Here is a 19,186-nt window from a genome sequence, read left to right on the forward strand (position 1 = left end):
TCCCAATACCTTAAATAGTTTATACTATCCAAAATTGCTCCCTTTTCCATTCCTTTTCCTCTCAAATTGTTGTCTATTTTAGGTAGCCTGTCTTTGAACTCAGTAATTCCTTTATTTTATCTGTGCTGTCATGATTTAATTGTAGTTGGTCCATGGTGGTGCTTGCTTTTAATCTCACACTCAGGAGACAGAGATAGGTAGAGCTCTGTGAGTTTGAGGCCAGCCTGGTCTACAGAGTAGAAAGTGATCTACAGAGTCTACACAGAGAAACCCTGTCTCAAAAAAAAGTAATAATAATAATTTAGCTGAGTAAAGTCTTCAGATCAAACATTTTTAAAGTTTTTTTTAATTTCTGTTAGAGGTTGGACATGTTGGTTTTAAAGATTTATTTTTATTATTTTGGATTATGTGTCTGGTAATGCTGTTGTGCTTAAAGTGCAGAGACATCAGATTCCCTGGAAGTGGCATTACAGGGAGTTGTGAGCTGACATAGAATGTATCTCCAACCCTGTGCTAGAGCCACAGTTACTCAAGCCCTTTGTGTGGTATTCTTACAGCCATTTATTATTAATTAATAGTTTGCATGTGCATCTCTCAGTTTGTTGTTTCGAGTTCATTGAACTGAGCAGATTTGTGGAATAATGTTTTCTGTCTAATAGGGAAGTTTCCCCCACCTGTTTCTGCCTCTTGAGTGCTGAAATTAAAGGCGTATGCCATCACAGCCAGCTCCTTTTCCCCTCTCATTCAGCAAGTATGGGGTAATCTTTCTTGGCTGGGCATTTAGTATTATAGAAAGTCAGTCTGGTTCCTTTCTCCTTAAGGATTGTTATTTAGTGTATTTTGTAGCTCAACTGACTCTAAAGTTTGTTTTCTATTGTTACAGGTGACTGTCCTCATTGTCCCTTGATTTTTATTTTTAAGGATTGTTTGTTTATGTTAATTTAAATTTTATACACGTGTAATGTATTTTGATTAGAATCACAGCCTCTCATATTATCCTGTCTTATCATTTCCTCCTCCTCTTTTATTTTTTTATTTTATTTTATTTATTTTTGGTTTTTCAAGACAGGGTTTCTCTGTGGCTTTGGAGCCTGTCCTGGAACTAGCTCTTGTAGACCAGGCTGGTCTCGAACTCACAGAGATCCACCTGCCTCTGCCTCCCAAGTGCTGGGATTAAAGGCGTGTGCCACCACCGCCCGGCTTTTCCTCCTCCTCTTTGTACCCCCTATTTCCCCAAAAGGTCACACGTACTTTCACACATGCAAACACACCCTCCCTTCCTCTTGACAGGTCACACACACATATACATACACTCTCCCTCCTGAGTTTAATTAGGGTTGCTTTGCTTGGATGAGGGTGGGTTGGAGGGAGGCTTGTTTCTTACCTACTGTTTCTGTGTCAGCATACCTTAGTGTTCAGCAGGCCTGTTGTGTTTCACAACCTTATGCAGTGTCTGTGTTTCTCCGACTTTATATTCTGATTCCTCAGGTCTCTTGCATTGAAGTGGAGGCTTAGGTTGACTGACTTGGGGCCTCTTTGGTGGTTGCTGACCATGTGTGAAAGGTCTGAGTGGGTTATGTGGGGAGAGTTTACCCTGTCCATGGTGCTTCTCTTGCTACTTGATATTTTGTTAGTCATCTGGATTTTCAGTGCTTTGCTTTCTCCATACTTAAGGACGGTAACCTTACTTAGGAGGCCTTGCTGGCTTCCCACTTGAGACTAATGCTGTTTTTTTTTAAAGACAGGGTTTCTCCGTAGCTTTTTTTGGTTCCTGTTCTGGAACTAGCTCTTGTAGACCAGGCTGGCCTCGAACTTACAGAGATCCGCCTGCCTTTGCTTCCTGAGTGCGGGATTAAAGGTGTGCGCCACCACCGCCCTGGGAGACTAACACTTTTTAACTCTCAAAGCTCTGTAGGTCAAGTTCCCTTAGGAAGTAGCAATGAATTGGCAGATTTTCATGACTTCCCTCATCTTGACTGTAGGTTTTATAGCTTTATACATATATGTATATGTATATGTGTTCATTGGACATATGTATATGACAAAAAATCTATTTGACTATGTATCCATTATAAACTTATATACACGTATGTGTGCACATATATAGTCACAGCTTTTCTATCAGAAGTTTATATAAATTCTTGTTACAGTGTAATATTATTTGTAGTCATGAATTTTTTTAGTCTCATTTGCTTTTCTTTTTATTTGACAGAGATATGAAAACTAAAAATTTGATTTTGTTTTTAAAAGTTTTCATTGTGATTGCATTGAAATTAAGAATATTTGTTCATTTTTGTTACTTCTGGAATTAAGAGATTGGGCTATGGAGCTTAAGGTATTATTGTCCTCATCTGTAAGATGACCACAGGCTTTTGGTAAAGTTTAGATTAGTCAAAGATATCAAATCATTATGTTATATAATATAATATGATGGGTAGGAGAATAAATACCTTCTAAAAAATGTGTATTAGTATTTTGCTTGCATATACGTCTGTGTGTTCTTGGAGGTCAGACAAAGGTGTAAGATCCCCTGGAATTGGAGGTACAAATGGTTGTGAGCATCCCTGACTGTAATAAAAATTGAACCCAAGTCCTTTGCATGAAGAAATGTTTTTAATTTTAACTACTGGACCATTTCTGTAGTCCTGAGATAAATATCTCTCTGCTCTTTTCTTTACAATATTGTTTGTAGGTCATTGCAACTAAATTTCCAAATTCTTTGACACAGATAACTGCTGTGATGTTCTTTGTGTCAAATAGTATTAAATAAATGAATTTTAAACTAATAATGTGTCTAATTTTTAAACTATTTTCTATGTATTGATGAAATTTTACTACACTGTAGGTGGTGAGCTTCATTTTCTCCAAATTGGAGGAACCTGTGATGATATTGATGAAGCTGATATTCTGGTAGACGGATCACTTTCTAAAGGAATAGAACCATCTTTAGAAGGTTCTAGACCTTTATCAAATCCTTCAAGTCCTGGTATTTCAGGTAAGACACTACATTTTTAAATAATTAAGCATACCTTATAATAGTATTTCTTTTCTTTTTTTTCTGTAAATAAGTCTTGATTGCACTGTTTAGATAGTCTTTGATCATACTTATTGTTATACATTATTTATTATTACTTTTTGGTATTTGAAAAATGTTACAAACTTATTAAAGAAAGAAATGATCTTCATAGGTTCATCAGTGAGATCTGCCTAAGGAATAAAAACATTCTTTTTAAGTTTTTAAAAATCACATTGTATTTAACTGTTCATTTATTTTGTGTGTGAGTGTGCGCATCCTACAACACTTGTGTGGAAATCAGAGGACTACTTGGAGTGGGTTCTCTCTATCATTTGAGTCCCCAGATCTGCATGCAGGTTGTTAGGTTTAATAGTAGGCACTTTTACTCACTGAGCCATTTTCTCTCAATATGTAGCTTTTAGCTTAATTAAAGAGTACAATGAGAAACAGACATTGGGGCCATAGAGAAGGCTCAACAGTAAAGAGCACTTTCTGCTCTTCCAGAGGACTGGAGTTCAGTTGCCAGCACCAGTGTCAACAATTCACAACAGTCTGTAATTGCATCTCCAGTAACTCCGATGCCTCTAGTCTCCAGAGGCACCTGTACTTACATGTACCTACTCTCATAAAGACATACACATAATTTAAAAAGATACCAAATTCAAATAAGGAGGAACATTAAATAAGTGTATAATCAATGGAGTGGGTAATAGTCTTAATATTATATGTAATTGAATAGGTAAAAGACAGTCTTACTGAAGACATATATTAACATTGTCATTGCCCCATCGAATCCTTGGATAGCATTTTGTGTGTTTGTTGTTTATGCAGTTCTCACTGTCCATGCCCACCCCAATTCTAGGTCTGTCAGTATTAGCTAGGCTGAATTCACACTTCACCTGCCTCTCCTGACAAAGGGCTAGTGGATACTGTTTAGTTTCCAGCTTGTTACTCTTGCCTTTGTTCCCATCCACACTCTGTACTGTTTTTAGAGTTAATTTTACAAAAGAAGCAGCAATAGTATGTTAATCCAAGCTTAAAATCTATTCTTGACTTTGTTGACATCTATGAAATGACTAGGCAGTTTTTTCTAGATACAATGAATTCATGATTTTTTTTTATTTGTTTCCTTAAAAGAAGTTTTACTATGTAGCCCTGGCTAGCATGGAACTTACTGTGTAGACCAGGCTGGCTTCCAACCCAGATATTCACCTGACCTTCCCTTTAGTACTGGAATAACAGGCGTACGCCACCATTCCCAGGTAAACTTCATGATTTCTTTTAAAAATATTTTTTTAAAAAATTATTTTATGTGTATATTATCTACATATATGTTTGTGCACCAGCACTACATGCATACATGGTGTTATGGGGTCCAGAAGAGGGCATTACATCCTATGGAACTGGAGTTATAGACAGTTGTCGCTCCCATATGGATGGTCTGTTTGAGAAGATCAACAGTGCTCTTAACTATCTCTCCAGCTCCAACTTAGTGATTTGTTAAGTATATAATTGTTTCATGGTCTTGACAAACAAAAATGCAACAGCATTTGGTTCCCTTTCCCTTTTTCGGTCACACTTTGTCCAGTCCATGGTTTTTCCTCCTACTCCCCTCTGCTGTGGATCAAAGCCTGTGCTTTATATATAGCAAAGAAGTTCTCTTTCACTGAACTGTGTTCCTTTCCTTGTACTAAGCCTTTTACTGCTACGTCTATGTATGCAGTTAATCCTTCTCTGCTTCTATACTCTTAGCATACACCACAGTTTATCTTCCTACCCTACTGCTTAAAGGAAGTTTAAGCCAAGCTAGGTGGCACATGTATTTAACCCCACTATTCAGAAGTCAGAGGAATAGGCCACTTGATCTCTATGAGTTCCAGGCCAACCAAGGGGCCATAGTGAGATCTCAGAATAGGGGGTGTGGGGCTGGAGAGTTGGCTCAGAGGTTAAGAGTATTTATTATTTGCTCTTGCAGCCAGCCTGGGTTTGATTTCCAGCACCTACACAGTGACTCAAAACACCTGTAACCCCAGTTCCAGAGGATCTGACACCCTCTTTTGACCTCCACAGGTACCAGGCACATAAGTTGTATACATACATACATGCAGGCACATTCATAAACATAAATATTTGATAAAATAAAATTTTAGCAAAACAGTTGATAAAAAAATACTTTAAAAAGCACACACCTTTAATCCCAGCACTCTGGAGGCAGGGGCAAACAGGTCACTAAGTTCAAGGCTAACCTGCTCTATAGAGCGAGTTCCAGGGGCTACACAGAGAAACCTGTCCAGTGCCTAGGGGAGCTTAAGACTTTTTCAATGAAAAATGTGTTTTAACAGTTAGATGTAGTAGTATATAGCTTTAACACCTTGAGAGTCTGAGTCTAGAGTACTGTGATGTGGAGGCCGATTTTGTCTACCTGCAATTCAGTTCCTACCCCTTATCCTTCCTTATAGAAGATGTGGAACACATTCCAAATAGGAGTAGTATCTGAAGTTGGTATATGTTCTTTATAGTTCTTTACAGGTTTACATTCTGATGTTTCTGTCTTATATATAAAGTAAATTCTTGATGAACACTAGTTAATTTAGTTAACTTTAGGAACTAGTAGCATAGAATGTGGTCATTTTCACTTTATTTAATACTGGCATTTCTAGAAGTCGGTCACAGAAGTACTAGTTTAATCTTTATGTTTATAAATGTATATTGCTGTCAGAATAGCCTTTGACTGTTGTTTTAAATTTAATTGATTATATAAAAGGGCATTTCTTATGTAATTGCTGGTACCTTGCATTTGCTTTGTACATAGCATATTATAAAAATTAATCGCCGATCTAAGTGAGGTGGGTTGCATTTTAATACCATATTTGCCCATTTCTAACACTGGGTTTGGGTGTGCTGACTGAACTGTCCCATGGCCAGTGCTAATTAGTGTGGAGTGGAGATTCCTTAGCCTGCTTTATTTGCTTTTATACATTTGGCATGCCGTATTTTGAATAGACAAAAAGCAAGAATTAAAATAACATCTTTTCCTTTTCTTTTTAAATCTGTTTCAAATACTACATTCATTGCTGTTAAGGAGTTGATTTATTGGTGGACCAGCCTTTCACACTTGAAATCTTGACGTCTCTAGTAGAGCTAACTCGATTTGAGACACTGACTCCACGATTTTCAGCTACTGTTCCTCCATGTTGGGTAGAAGTTCAGCAAGAACAGCAGCAAAGACGGCACCCTCAGCACCTGCATCAGCAGCACCATGGAGATGCTGCTCAGCACACCCGCACTTGGAAATTACAGACCGACAGGTACTGGGCTCCTCCAAGGAGCCTTAGATTTGTTAGATGTAGCATGTAATTCCCAGCTATGTTATTATTTCTCTTAGTATTTTAGTATTAATCACTTTTTCCCCTTATGTTTATTATTTGATTTTGGATATTCCTAAACTGTTTCATGTTGTAGGATAATATAATGAGAGAATGTATTATTTGTTATTTGATTACTTAGTCACAGATTTCTTTAAAAATATTCAAACACTTGTGTGCAGAAACAGGCACTGTCGTAGACACTAGTACTATGATTCTTGTAAAAGTCACATGTTAGTGGGCATCAGACAGTGAGCAGATATATCCTATGTTGTAATCATAGTTCAGAGATGTTTGTGATTAGACTAGCCGTCGGGTGGAGGGGGGAAAATACACATGAATGCACATCAAGCATATGGGCAAGAGAGAGCATCCTTAGAAAGCCCTGTATAAAGGTACCGCTTCAGGGGCAGTGCAAGTTTAAAGCCCTGACATAGTGTATGTTATGACTTTTAGAATAAGAAAACCATTGTTGTTGGAGGGTGGAGAATATAGTAGAGTGGTAGAAAGTAAAGTTCAGCTTTGAATTGTAGGAGATGAGGGTGTTAGAGGCACAGGAAAACTTTGGCAGCAGTTCATACTTCAGGATTTCTCTGAGTTTTATGTTGGGAATTAATAACAGGTAGTTATTGTTGTGGATTGTGGTGAAGGTAGGATTGTTGTGGAAGCAAAGATTTTAGCTCGGTTGCTTAACTGCAGATGTTACTTTAGAAGATAATGATGGAGGTAGTGAAGAGAGTAGTTGGAGTCTCGATATAGTTTAAAGGTAGAAAGGATAGAATTTTCTATTCTATTTACCTTTGCTATGAGAGAGGAGAATTGGTAGCAGTACAATATAAAGTAAGGAGTTCTTTGTTCTCAATGAAGTTTCTAGGATCCCATTTATGTATCTAAACTGGTGTACAGGAATGTTCAGGTAATTGATGTATGATAGAATCCCATATTGATGGTCATGGGCTTTGTTGTTATGAACAAATCTCAAGGCAGATACAGATTGCTAAGGTAAAATCATTGCCCTAAGTTTCGGTTTCACCTCTCTTTTGTCAGACAGTTATTTTCTCTTTATAATTCATGGAAAATAGCTTTTCTCTCCCTCCTTCTGTTTGTTTTTAAAGTCAGGATTTCTCTGGTTAGCCTTGGCAGTCCCGGAGCTCACTCTGTATACTTGACTGGCCTCATATTCATTTGCCTCTGCCTCTCAAGTACTGGGATTAAAGGTGTGCATCACCACACTTGGTTGACAATAATTTCTTTTAAAAATAAAACATGAGCTTATTTTTATTTATTCCTATGCATATATTTGTTTGTGTATGCCATATGTGTTTGAATGACCGTGGATGCCAAAAAGGTTATCAAATGTCTTTCTACTGGAGATAGTGGTTGTTATGAGCTGCCCAGTATGAGTGCTTGCAGATGAATTTGGGTCCTCTGGTAAAGTGTTCTTTTAACTACTGAGCCATCTCTTCAGCCTCTGTCTTCCCTTTCTTTTTGAGGCTATGTCTTTGTACCTTAGTTTTGTCTAGAGCTCTCTGCATCTCAGGATTTGTTGGAATGTAAAAAACAAGGAATAGGAAAGGTGATGTGATGTTGATGATACTATGTATGAGGAAGATTTTTGCTTTCCTTAATATTTTTCACCTTTTGTGACAGCAACAGCTGGGATGAACATGTATTTGAATTGGTTCTTCCTAAAGCCTGTATGGTTGGACATGTAGACTTCAAATTTGTTCTGAACTCGAACATCACCAGTGTTCCCCAGATACAAGTAACACTGCTGAAGAACAAGGCTCCGGGCCTAGGGAAAGCCAATGGTAAGAGGGGTTCCAGTTAATGTTGGAAGATCTTGTTTTGTGGTTGATGTCACTACAGAAGCTTAACTGGTGGTTTTGGTGGCTCTTCCTGCTCCTGATAGTTGTTGGCCTACTTAGGGTCAGAGTCATTGAAAGGACATTTCAGATTTTCCAGTAACTCTGCAATTTGCAGAATTTATGATGGTGATTAGTTTAATCAAGTCTTTGTGAAGTGACTTTAGTTCCACTTCTGTGTCTGCTAGCTTTATGCTTTGTCTTTTTTAAAGAAGACTTGGTGGCAAGAAAAACAGTTTTGGAAATTACTATTTAAAAGTAATCAATCAAGCTAGCCTTTCATGTAATGCCAGAAATAATACCAATTTTTTTGTGGATTTACTATGGTAGGAACTAGATGTGACTACTTCTCAGTATTTTCTTTTTTCCCCCCTTCCTTTTTTCTTTAAAAATGATCTAAAAACTTGAGAATAAATTGAGTGTAAAATGGCACCCCAACACTGAGAGTTCAAATATTCAAATCTGAAAAATTTCCTTTGCCAGAAATTTCTTGTGTGTTTGCATACTTAAGTGAGTCTGTCTGTCTGTCTGTCTGTCTGTCTATGTATTCTTATGATATTTTCATGTAATGAATCTAGGACTTAGGCAATTGGTATTTTAAAAGCTTTGTGGGTATTTTTACTGTGCAGCTTAGAGAAGAACTTCTAATTTAATTGCCAATAATTTATATCTTTAGGCAAATATTTTATTATCATTTGTAGAGGAGAAATAAAATCACTGAGTTTAATTTTCTCCTCTTGACACCAACCATTTTATATTAACTATGGTGAAAATCATAGTTCCCTGTTAAGCAGAAGGTTTTAGATTTTTAGACACAAAATTATTGATACTAAGCAAAATTAAGTTTACTAATATTTTTATCCTCTAGAAACAGCAGTAGATAGGCAGATCACCTTTCCTTTGTCTCCAGCTCTTAACATTGAAGTGGAACAAAATGGGAACCCGTCTCTGGTTGATATGAATGAAGAAATGCAGCACATGGATGTAGAGGAGTCACAGTGTGAGTTCAACCACAGAGCTGTTGTCCCTGGCAGTAAAGGAGTAGTGGTCTTAATGCATTCTCTTGGGAAAGACTTCCTTGTGGCTTGCAAGAGCTTGGTTTTAAGAATATGATTAAAAAGTAACCTATAGTTCTGCTTTGGCAATGTGCTGTAACTTTCAGTTCATCTTTGAAATATAGCTGCACTAATACTTGCGTTCTACTTAATACATTGTGATTTGAATCAAGTGATGATTCTGTAGTTCCTGTCTTGAAAATTAAGGTGAAATATAAAATGAGAATGGTAAACAACACATAACATAGATGATTGATTATACTTCCTTAGCATGATGATGATTTTGTTTGAACACGTTTTATGTATTGTATTTTGTGTGGTGGTATCATGTAAATGGGATGTGTATATCTTTATTGGATTTCCAATAATACACTGAAAGAAAAAATATGTACTTTTCTCTTTAGGTCTTAGGTTATGTCCATTTTTAGAGGATCATAAAGAAGACATTCTGTGTGGCCCAGTATGGCTTGCTAGTGGTCTTGATCTATCAGGTCATGCTGGGATGTTGACCTTGACAAGCCCCAAACTTGTTAAAGGTAAAGTAACTTATTTTATAAAAGCAGAATGAATAATACCAGAATAATAAAAAGATGCTTTGGAAATTGATCACAAAAATGCCGTTTTGTTCATAACTTTGATTAAAACTTCTAGTTTTGGGGCTGGAGAGATGGCTCAGGGTAAGAGTACTGGCTGCTCTTCTAGAGTTCAATTACCAGCAACCACATGGTGGCTCATAACCATCTATAATGAGATCTGGTTCCCTCTTCTGGCCCACAGGGATACATGCAAGCAGAATATTGTATATATAATAAGTAAATAAATTAAAAAAAAAAAACCACCAAACTTCTAGCCTCCTATGTGTGAGGTTATCAGCTATCATAAGTACCTATTTATGTGAAACTTTGATTCTAGGTTTTGGGGATCTTGATGTGTCTGTGAGATAGGGTTATGTAGCTTCTTTGCAGTTTTGTGTTTTAGGAAAGTACATGGTGTATATAGGGTTCAGCATCACCCAGTGGGTGGTTTTGAAACATACACCCCCAGAGAAAGGTAAGTTCTGTATATACAAGTTTCATTGTACTTCATGACTATATATCATTTGTTCATAAAAGATGTGAGATCCTATGATGTTTTGGGGTTCATTCTGGAAGCTAGTTGTACAAAAAAATCAAATCTGTTGTATTATTTAGAGTATAAATGAGCGTTGTAAAGAAAAAGTGGTTAGACTAAATGGGGACACGTTATATTTCATGTCTCAGCAAAGACAGTGTTTGGCAGTATTTTTTTTTCTTCTCTAATCTCCCCTATGATCCTACAACCAACCTTCCTTCCTTCCTTCCTTCCTTCCTTCCTTCCTTCCTTCCTTCCTTCCTTCCTTCCTTCCTTCCTTCCTTCCTTCCTTTTTTGAGGCAGGATCTCTATGTAGCCCTGACTATCCTGATACTCATTATGTAAATCAGGCTGGACTGGAAATCAGAGCTCCATTTGCCTCCAGAGTGCTAGAATTAAAGGTCTGCACTACCTTACCTGGCCCTAATGATCTTTAAAATTATAGAACTGTGATTGTAAAATTTTAACAGGAGAGTAAAAGTATGAGTTGTATCAAAGGAAAGCTTGAAGAAGGAAGATTGAGGTGGAGAGTCATGTCAGATCCCAGTAGACTATACAGTAGAATATAGCAGTACCAGGGTGACTTGGGTCAGAAAGAAATATGTTTAGTATAGTCCAGCACTTAGAAGCACACAGAAATGTGGAAAATAGTGGTAGTTATTGATGCTATTAAAAGATTTAGTACGTAGTATAGCATCAGTTTGATGGTTAGGTATATTTATTTGAGGATATTTTACATTATAGATGGGATCTATGAGACTGCATTATAAGGTTAGTAACTGTTGAATTCTTTCTTTCTTACAAGAGTTTTAGTTAACTCCAAGGTGTAGGTACTTTTTTTTTTTTTTTTTTGGTTTTTCGAGACAGGGTTTCTCTGTGGTTTTGGAGCCTGTCCTGGAACTAGCTCTTGTAGACCAGGCTGGTCTCAAACTCACAGAGATCCGCCTGCCTCTGCCTCCCAAGTGCTGGGATTAAAGGCATGCGCCACCACTGCCCGGCTGTAGGTACTATTTTATATGAGAAAGAACTGAACCACAAGAAGGTATTTATCACATGCCTTAAAAGGGCAGTTACTACCCAAAACCTGGTAGTTAAAGCAAAACTGTTTCTTTCCTTTCAGAAAACCAACCTATCTACTTTTCTCTCCCTTTCTTTCTGTTTTTTGTTGTTGTTGTTGTTTGTTTTTTGAGACAGGGTTTCTCTCTGTAGCTCTGGTCTTGGGACTTGCTAGCCTTGAACTCACAGAAATCCACCTGTCTCTGTCTCCCAAGTTCTGGGATTAAAGGCCCAAGTTCTGGGATTAAAGGCGTACACTACCACTGCTCAGAGCTAAAGTATGTCATTGATATTTAACTATAACGATTAAAATGGTTTGTGTTTGTTTTTACATACATATATGTATGGACATGCGAAGTTTAGATAAGGGTTCAAGAGGTGGCTCAGTGGTTAAGAGACCTGAGTTCAATACAGTTCCATTTACACGACTTTAAACACCTGTCTTCCAAAGGCACTGAACTCACATGCATAAGGACATAACTCAGACACACACTTACACATAACTAAAAGATGAAAATAATTTTAAAAAGACTAGGGCTGGAGATAGGGCTTACTGGTTAAGAGCATTGGTTGTTCTTCCAGAAGACCGAGTTACAATTCCCAGCACCCAGTTGGCAAGTCACAACTTTCTATAACTCCAGTTCCAGGAATACACACAGGCGAAACAGTAGTGCATGCAAAAAATTAATTAAAGAAGATGGCTAGATCGATCTTAGACCACATTCTACCGTAGTCATTTGTTGACAGTAGTCCTCTCCCCTATAAACAATTTACTTTTGTTTGTGTTTTCTATACAGAATTCTACCATTAAAATAAATAATGTCACTAGAACAACATATGCCAAATGATTTCTATAGTCAAAATTTTTTTCATTGGAATAGATAATGTGAAATGATAATTTATAGTCAACTTTTTTTTTCTTGTTTTCTATTTTTGAAGTCAGGGTTTCTATGTGTAACACCCCTGGCTGTCCTTGAATTCACAGAGATCTCTGTTTTCTGAGTGCTGTGACTTAAGGCGTGTACTGCCAATCAATATCTGGCACAATTTCTCTCTTAGACTCTTATAAAGCTTTATTTATTTTGCTATCGTGTTGAAATTGTTCCATTATGTAATCAGAAAGTATAAATTGGAATTTCTGGCTTTGTATATTTTTCTTTTTGTAAATTTAGTATTTACCTTGCTCTATAATGATGAAAAAGCTTACTTTTTGGCAATAAGTTCTTTATTTCTCCACACCTCCAGGTATGGCAGGAGGGAAATACCGCTCATTTTTAATCCATGTCAAAGCAGTTAATGAAAGAGGAACAGACGAGATGTGTAGCGGTGGCATGCGTCCTGTTGTGAGACTTCCATCTCTGAAACACCAGGGTCACAAGGGCTACTCACTTGCTTCTCTCTTGGCAAAGGTTGCAGCAGGCAAGGTATGAATCCTATATTTGAACAGGACAATGCTATGGCTGAGATTTGTTGGAAGGCCTGCTTATCTTGTTTAATGGTTTGTTTGCTGCTCAGTCTTTTGGTAATTTTTTTCTGCCTTGAAATCAAAAAATGTATAATTATAATCAAGAAACATGTTTTGAATTAACTTTGGATAAATAATTTAGCCTTTCTTTCTTTCTTTCTTTCTTTCTTTCTTTCTTTCTTTCTTTCTTTCTTTCTTTCTTTCTTTCTTTTTTGTTTTTGTTTTTCCAGAGTGGGTTTTTTTGCATAGCTTTGGCTGACCTGGAACTAGCTCTGTAGACCAGGCCTGCCTCTGCCTCCTGAGAACTGGGATTAATGGCACATGCCACCACCACCCAGCTAATAATTCAGCTTTTATAAACTGTGCTCATTCAGTAGGAAGTATTTTTAGAAGTATTCCCTCTAAACTCAGGGCTTTATTGTTTATATGACCTTTTGAGAAGGCTGCTGCTAAATAATTTTAGAGATAGCCTTGATCTTCATCGCTAATTTTCTTCATACTTGTCTGAATGTGGATTTTCCTATACTTGGGAGTTATTTCTTTGTAGTAATATGATGTTATACTCCTTGGACTCTTTTGGGGTCCCACCATCCAGCTCCCAAATAATTCACACACAGAGTCTTATTCTAATTTATAAATGTCTGGCCTTAGCTTGGCGTATTTTGTGCCTGCTTTTCTTAACTTACATTATCCCGTCTACCCTTTGGCCTTTGTGTTTTTCCTGTTCTTTTACTTCTCTAACTCTTACTCTTACTCCATGGATTGCTGTGTTGCTGGGTGGCGGCTCCCTGATGTCCTGCTTCTTCTTGAGATCCTACCTTGAACCCCATCTCCCAGTTCTCTCCTGTATATTCTTTCTGCCTGCCAGTCCCGCTTATCCTTTCTCTTGCCTCACTATTGGCCATTCAGATATTTATTAGACCTTCAGGTGTTCAAGACAGTTAAATTATCACAGCTTTACAGATTTAAGCAAATGCAACTTAAACAAAAGTAACACACTTTTAAAGTAATATTACCAACATTTTTTACTATTATTATTGTTTAGAAACATTAACAATATTATTAGTAACACCCTCATCACTTTGGATTTGCATAGGCCTTCTAGTTTTTCAAGGACTTCATTAGAGTTAATCCTCAAAGTAACTCTGAGATAGTCTAAATAATTCTGTATTTTTGTAGCTGGGGACTAGACCCAAAGTTTTGGATGTATAATTTTTACTTGTTGGGCTTTTAAAATCTTGACTATATTTTTCCTGTTAAAATTTTGTGGGAAAATAGGCATTTACCAGTTTAATCTAGAATGCATTTTTTGTTATTTAGAATCTATTTTTATTTTATATTTTTAGTTTCATTTGTTTATTTTAAATTATTTCATTTTGTATGTTTAGGAAAAATCATCTAATGTTAAAAATGAAAATGCAGGAAGCACTCGTAAGTCTGAAAATCTCCGGGGCTGTGATTTACTTCAAGAAGTCTCTGTCACCATTCGGAGATTTAAGAAAACTTCAATTTCTAAGGAAAGGTAATCACATTTCATTAGTCTGCTATTCTTTTTCCTGTTTGTTGTTTCAAGTCTCAGGTACTTCCTGGCTGACATTGAACTGATTCTCTCCTACCTCCTTGGATTTAAGGTATGGCTCACCACATGTGGAGATTCTATTATTATAACAATAAAATACAAATAAACACATGATTGAATGTCTTTCACCCAGAAGTATTTGCTTGCTTTCCTGTTCTCTAAGTAAATTACAGTCTCTGAGGATATTTTTAATTGTGCTCAGTAATTTATTTCTGGTCATTGTATTACTTACTGTGTATGAGGAATAGGTAAGAAATTTAAGAAGCATGATTTGAGGTCTCAGCTACACTCTGTTAGATCACATTGTAAGCTTGTTTTTCTTTAAAACACCCTATGAATTCTGTATTTCACATAAGACTATTTTAAAAGCCTTTTTATCCATTTTTTTATTCTCCTCTTTTGCTTTGAACCTCTGTCCTTAATGCTGGCAAGTCCTCTGCTACTGAACTACCTAATCTTGAAAATTTAATTTTTTAATTATTATTATTGCTGTTTTTTTTTTTTTTTTTTTTTTGAAACAGGTTTTTTTTGTATATCTCTGGCTGTCCTGGAACTCACTTTGTCGACCAGGCTGGCCTTGAACTGACAGAGATTCGCCAGCCTCTGCCTCCCCGAGTGTTAGGGTTAAGGAAAGGCATGCATCACCACCACCCAGCTGATATTTATTATTTTAAATGAATCACTGTATAACCCTTTATGTTGTATAGCAGTAGTCTGATTGTTTTCAGTGGTATAAATATACTGTATATCTCTTTTTAGGGTTCAGCGTTGTGCCATGTTACAGTTTTCAGAATTCCATGAGAAACTTCTTAATACTCTTTGTAGAAGATCAGATGATGGGCAAGTCACAGAACACGCTCAGAGTCTTGTTTTGGATGCTCTCTGCTGGTTAGCTGGAGTCCATTCAAATGGACCTGGCAGGTTAATAATTAGGATTTTGCTTACCTTTAATACCTATCCCTTGACTGCTAAGATTCAGAGACCAAATGAGTCTGTGTGTTTGCTCTTATTTTGCAGCTCAAAGGAAGGAAATGAGTGCCTACTTTCAAAAACACGAAAATGTCTTTCAGACATTGTACGTGTTTGCTTCTTTGAGGCAGGACGAAGTATAGCCCATAAATGTGCCCGATTTCTAGCCTTGTGCATTAGGTTGGTATGTTTTTATTTCAAAGCATACTTTTAATTGTGCCTATGGTTTGGGGTCTATGATGTGATTTAATTCTCATCTAATCCATGAGTAAGTTTTGAACAGCTACTAAAGAAGAATTAGGGCTCTTTGGTGTAAAATGCAGTGTTAAATACATCTGCTGACTTTAATAACTGTAATTGTGAGAATTTGAGTGGTACCCTTTCCCCACTCTTACTGCTTGATTGTTCACAACCTTATTCCTTGTCTTGCTAAGTCCTCTAACATCACCTAACTGTCTAGGAAGTATTTAAGAGGAATAGTACCTGCTTATTAGCCCTTCTTTTCGTAACTGTAGTCGTCTAACTTGGGGGAAAAAACTTCTTGGTTACTTGACTTCTTTTTTTTTTTAATTTTCAAGTATTATGCCAAGTTTATGGTTGAATTTAAATCATAAAAAATGTGTTTAATATTTTTCCTTTTTAATAAACGATTTTCCAGTAATGGCAAATGTGACCCCTGTCAGCCTGGATTTGGATCTGTTCTGTTGAAGGCTTTACTTGATAATATGTGCTTTTTGCCAGCAGCAGCAACTGGTGGTATGTATGTAAACTTACTTTAATAACAAGTAGTTATACTGAATAATGTAATTAGTACATACTTTGGTATTGGGTGTGCTTGTGTTTGTATATAGGTCTACTTATGAGTATAGGTGCATTTGGAGGCATCAGATTCTCAGGTATAATTTCTCTTAAATGTTGTCTGTCTTCCTTTAGAATCTTTCCTTAGTCCCTCATTGGCTTCCAGCCTTACTATTAGACTAAGTTGGGTGTCCTGTGGATTTCAGTGAGCCTCCTGTCTGCATCTCCCCAGCATGCCATCATGCCCGTTTTTAAAGATGTGTTCTTAGAGTTTGGATTTAGGTCTCCCATCATGTATATTAGGTCTATACTAACTAAACCAATTTACCAGCCCTGAATGTATTTCTTGTAGGGTTAGTAATTGTGGTTCTTTTTGCATATACTTTCTGTTTAATAATAGGAAGGACAGGTGAGTTGAGTCTGTAATTCAGGACACTTGGCTGCTGTGCCTGATATGTTGAGCTCTGTCCCTGAACCCCACCTTGGGATGAGGGGGACTAACTCCCTGCACACATATTCGGTCCTCTTCACTTGTGCTGTGGCATTTGTATCCACAAGCACATACATTTACACACAGTAAATAAAGGTAATTTAAAAAATACTAATTACCATCAGTAAATAAGAGGCACAGGTAGTTTCAAGTCATCTTGACATAGTTTTTTCTTTAACATTAAAATTATTGAATTGTTTAGTTGTTTACTGACTGTAGATCATGTGTCACAACTGCAATGCCAAATAATTCTATGGAGATGTCACAGATAAATAAAATAGTTGAGCTTCTATTGCATGTGCGTATATATTATATTATTGCAAGTGACTGTGGCAAACTGAGTTCCCCTAAAGGGCCCAGTGAGGATTCTATAGAAATACTTTCTAACAATAAGTGTAGTTATCAAAAAGGGATTTGCAAAGCTGTTCCCCCAATAATACATGCATAAAGTAAAAAAAAATAAGAGACTTTTGTATATGTTCTTTTGCTGTTACTGTGAAGGAATGTCTATTTAGCCTTTTAATCCGTGTGTGTGGGTGTGTGGGTGAGAGAGAGAGACAAAGAGAAAGAGAGACAAAGAGAAAGAGAGAGAATGAGAATGACTGTGTAGGTGCATCTGTTTTTATTTTATTTTAGGTGAGCATTTGCCTTCATTTAAGGATGTCATGTGTTTGCAGTACCCTAAGAGACCTGGAAGGGGCTGCAGATCCTCTAGAGCTAGAGTCATGGGATTGTGAACTACCATGAGTATACTGGGAACCAAACCTAGTTTTCACGCAAGAGAACCAAGTGCTCTTATCTGCTGAACCATCTCTGTAGCCTGATGTTTTTATAGATGTTTCTCACAGTGTTCTGTGGTGTCATTGTTTATTTATTCATTTATTTACCTATCTAATTTTGAGATGGCCTCTATAGAGCATGGCATTTTACATTCTTTTGCTCACTGTAATAACCTCTGCTCTTCCACAGATTCTTACAGAGTTTTATAAATATGTGTGTATGTATATAGTCGGTTGCTAAAATTCTGGTATGTAGTTAGTACTAAGATTTCTTTATTAAAGTATCTGATGTGCCATGGTCCTCCTATTCATGCTGCATTGGTTATATCTGACATAATGTTTAGAGTGCTACTCCATTCGTTTGCCGAAGTGTACTGCATTAAGCTCACTGCCATCAAGTGTATAGAGGAGCTGTATTTCAGATTAATTTGGCACTTCCAGTCTCTGCTTTTGTGGCTCTTTCTTACATTAATTTACTTTCTTTTCTTTTTTTTTTTTTTTTTTTTGTTTTGTTTTGTTTTTTGGAGTTGGTGTGTCTGTGTGGCCATGGCTATTCTGGAACTTTCTAAGTAGATCAGGCTAGCCCTGAGATCTTCCTGTCTTTGTCTCCCAAATGCTTGGATTAAAGGTATACTCCACCATGCCTGCATATTAATGTACTCTTAACAAAAGTTTGATTTAATATACTTTCTGAAAAATGTTTTAGATTTTTTAGGAAAATATTTCTGTATTTGTGGATGCGATGGTGTGAATGCCACACTGCATACATGGAGGCTTAAGGGCATTCTTACAGTGTTGATTTTGGGGATTAAGCTAACTATTAGGCTTGTGGGACAAGTGCCCATACCTGCTGAATCATTTTACCAGTCCTGAAATTCTTAATCTAAGACTTTTCCTCAGGATGCTGTTTATATTATTAGTGTTCTAGGATTTTTTTTTGTTCTTTCTTCCTAAATTGTTAAAGATTATCTTTCCAGAACAAGGAGCTATCTTTCTAATATAGGTAGCTGAATTTATAAATATGTAAACTGAAGTTCTATATGGTGGAGAAGGAGCAAAAGGCTTGATTCTGTTGTTGTTTCTAGGTTCTGTCTATTGGTATTTTGTACTGCTAAATTACGTTAAGGATGAAGACTTGGCTGGGTGCAGTACGGCTTGTGCAGCTTTACTTACTGCTGTGTCCAGACAGTTGCAGGACAGGCTGACACCACTGGAGGCGCTACTTCAAACAAGGTTAGTTTAACATCTTAAATTATGAACAGTGCACACAGAACTGCTAAATTGCTAGGTGTCTTAGTTGGAGTTTTGATTGCTGTGAAGAGACACTGTAGTGATGAACGGAGCGGCAGTTTTTTTTTTTTTATTAATTAACCAATGACCTTCCTCCATCAAGACACCATGACCACAGCAACTCTTATAAAGGAAAACATTTAATAGGATTGGCTAACAGTTCAGAAGTTTGTTCCACTATCATCATGGTCAGAGGCATAGCATTGTTCAGGCAGACATGGTGCTAGAGAAGGAGCTGAGAGTTTTACATCTTGACCCATAAGCAGCAGGAATTGAACTTTGAAACTGGGCATAGCTTGAGCTTCAGAAATCTCAAAGCTTACCCTCTAACAAGGCCGGCCATACCTCT

General features: G+C 36.9%; 1 protein-coding gene across 11 annotated transcripts in view; it reads left to right on the forward strand.

Moving 5' to 3' along the window:
- The window catches only part of Birc6 (baculoviral IAP repeat containing 6), a 189,692-nt gene that overhangs the window by 59,168 nt on the left and 111,338 nt on the right, over positions 1-19,186 (forward strand). For 7 of the 11 annotated variants that reach the window (XR_007595527.1, XM_050162966.1, XM_050162964.1 and 4 more), the window contains exons 10-20: positions 2,846-2,995; positions 6,099-6,324; positions 8,032-8,192; positions 9,115-9,246; positions 9,706-9,837; positions 12,713-12,891; positions 14,321-14,454; positions 15,271-15,432; positions 15,529-15,660; positions 16,139-16,236; positions 18,633-18,780. Coding sequence is in view for 10 of the 11 variants with exons in the window: in XM_050162966.1 (XP_050018923.1) it covers positions 2,846-2,995; positions 6,099-6,324; positions 8,032-8,192; positions 9,115-9,246; positions 9,706-9,837; positions 12,713-12,891; positions 14,321-14,454; positions 15,271-15,432; positions 15,529-15,660; positions 16,139-16,236; positions 18,633-18,780 (1,654 nt within the window). In the remaining variant the exon portion in view is untranslated. The remainder of the gene's footprint in view (positions 1-2,845; positions 2,996-6,098; positions 6,325-8,031; positions 8,193-9,114; positions 9,247-9,705; positions 9,838-12,712; positions 12,892-14,320; positions 14,455-15,270; positions 15,433-15,528; positions 15,661-16,138; positions 16,237-18,632; positions 18,781-19,186) is intronic. The other 4 variants (XM_050162968.1, XM_050162969.1, XM_050162970.1 and 1 more) reach the window with 2 other exon arrangements.

The sequence above is a fragment of the Alexandromys fortis genome, unplaced genomic scaffold (genome assembly GCF_014885135.2).
Source record: "Alexandromys fortis isolate MF-2015 unplaced genomic scaffold, M_Fortis_MF-2015_v1.1 scaffold_148, whole genome shotgun sequence".
Classification (NCBI taxonomy): Eukaryota; Metazoa; Chordata; class Mammalia; order Rodentia; family Cricetidae; genus Alexandromys; species Alexandromys fortis.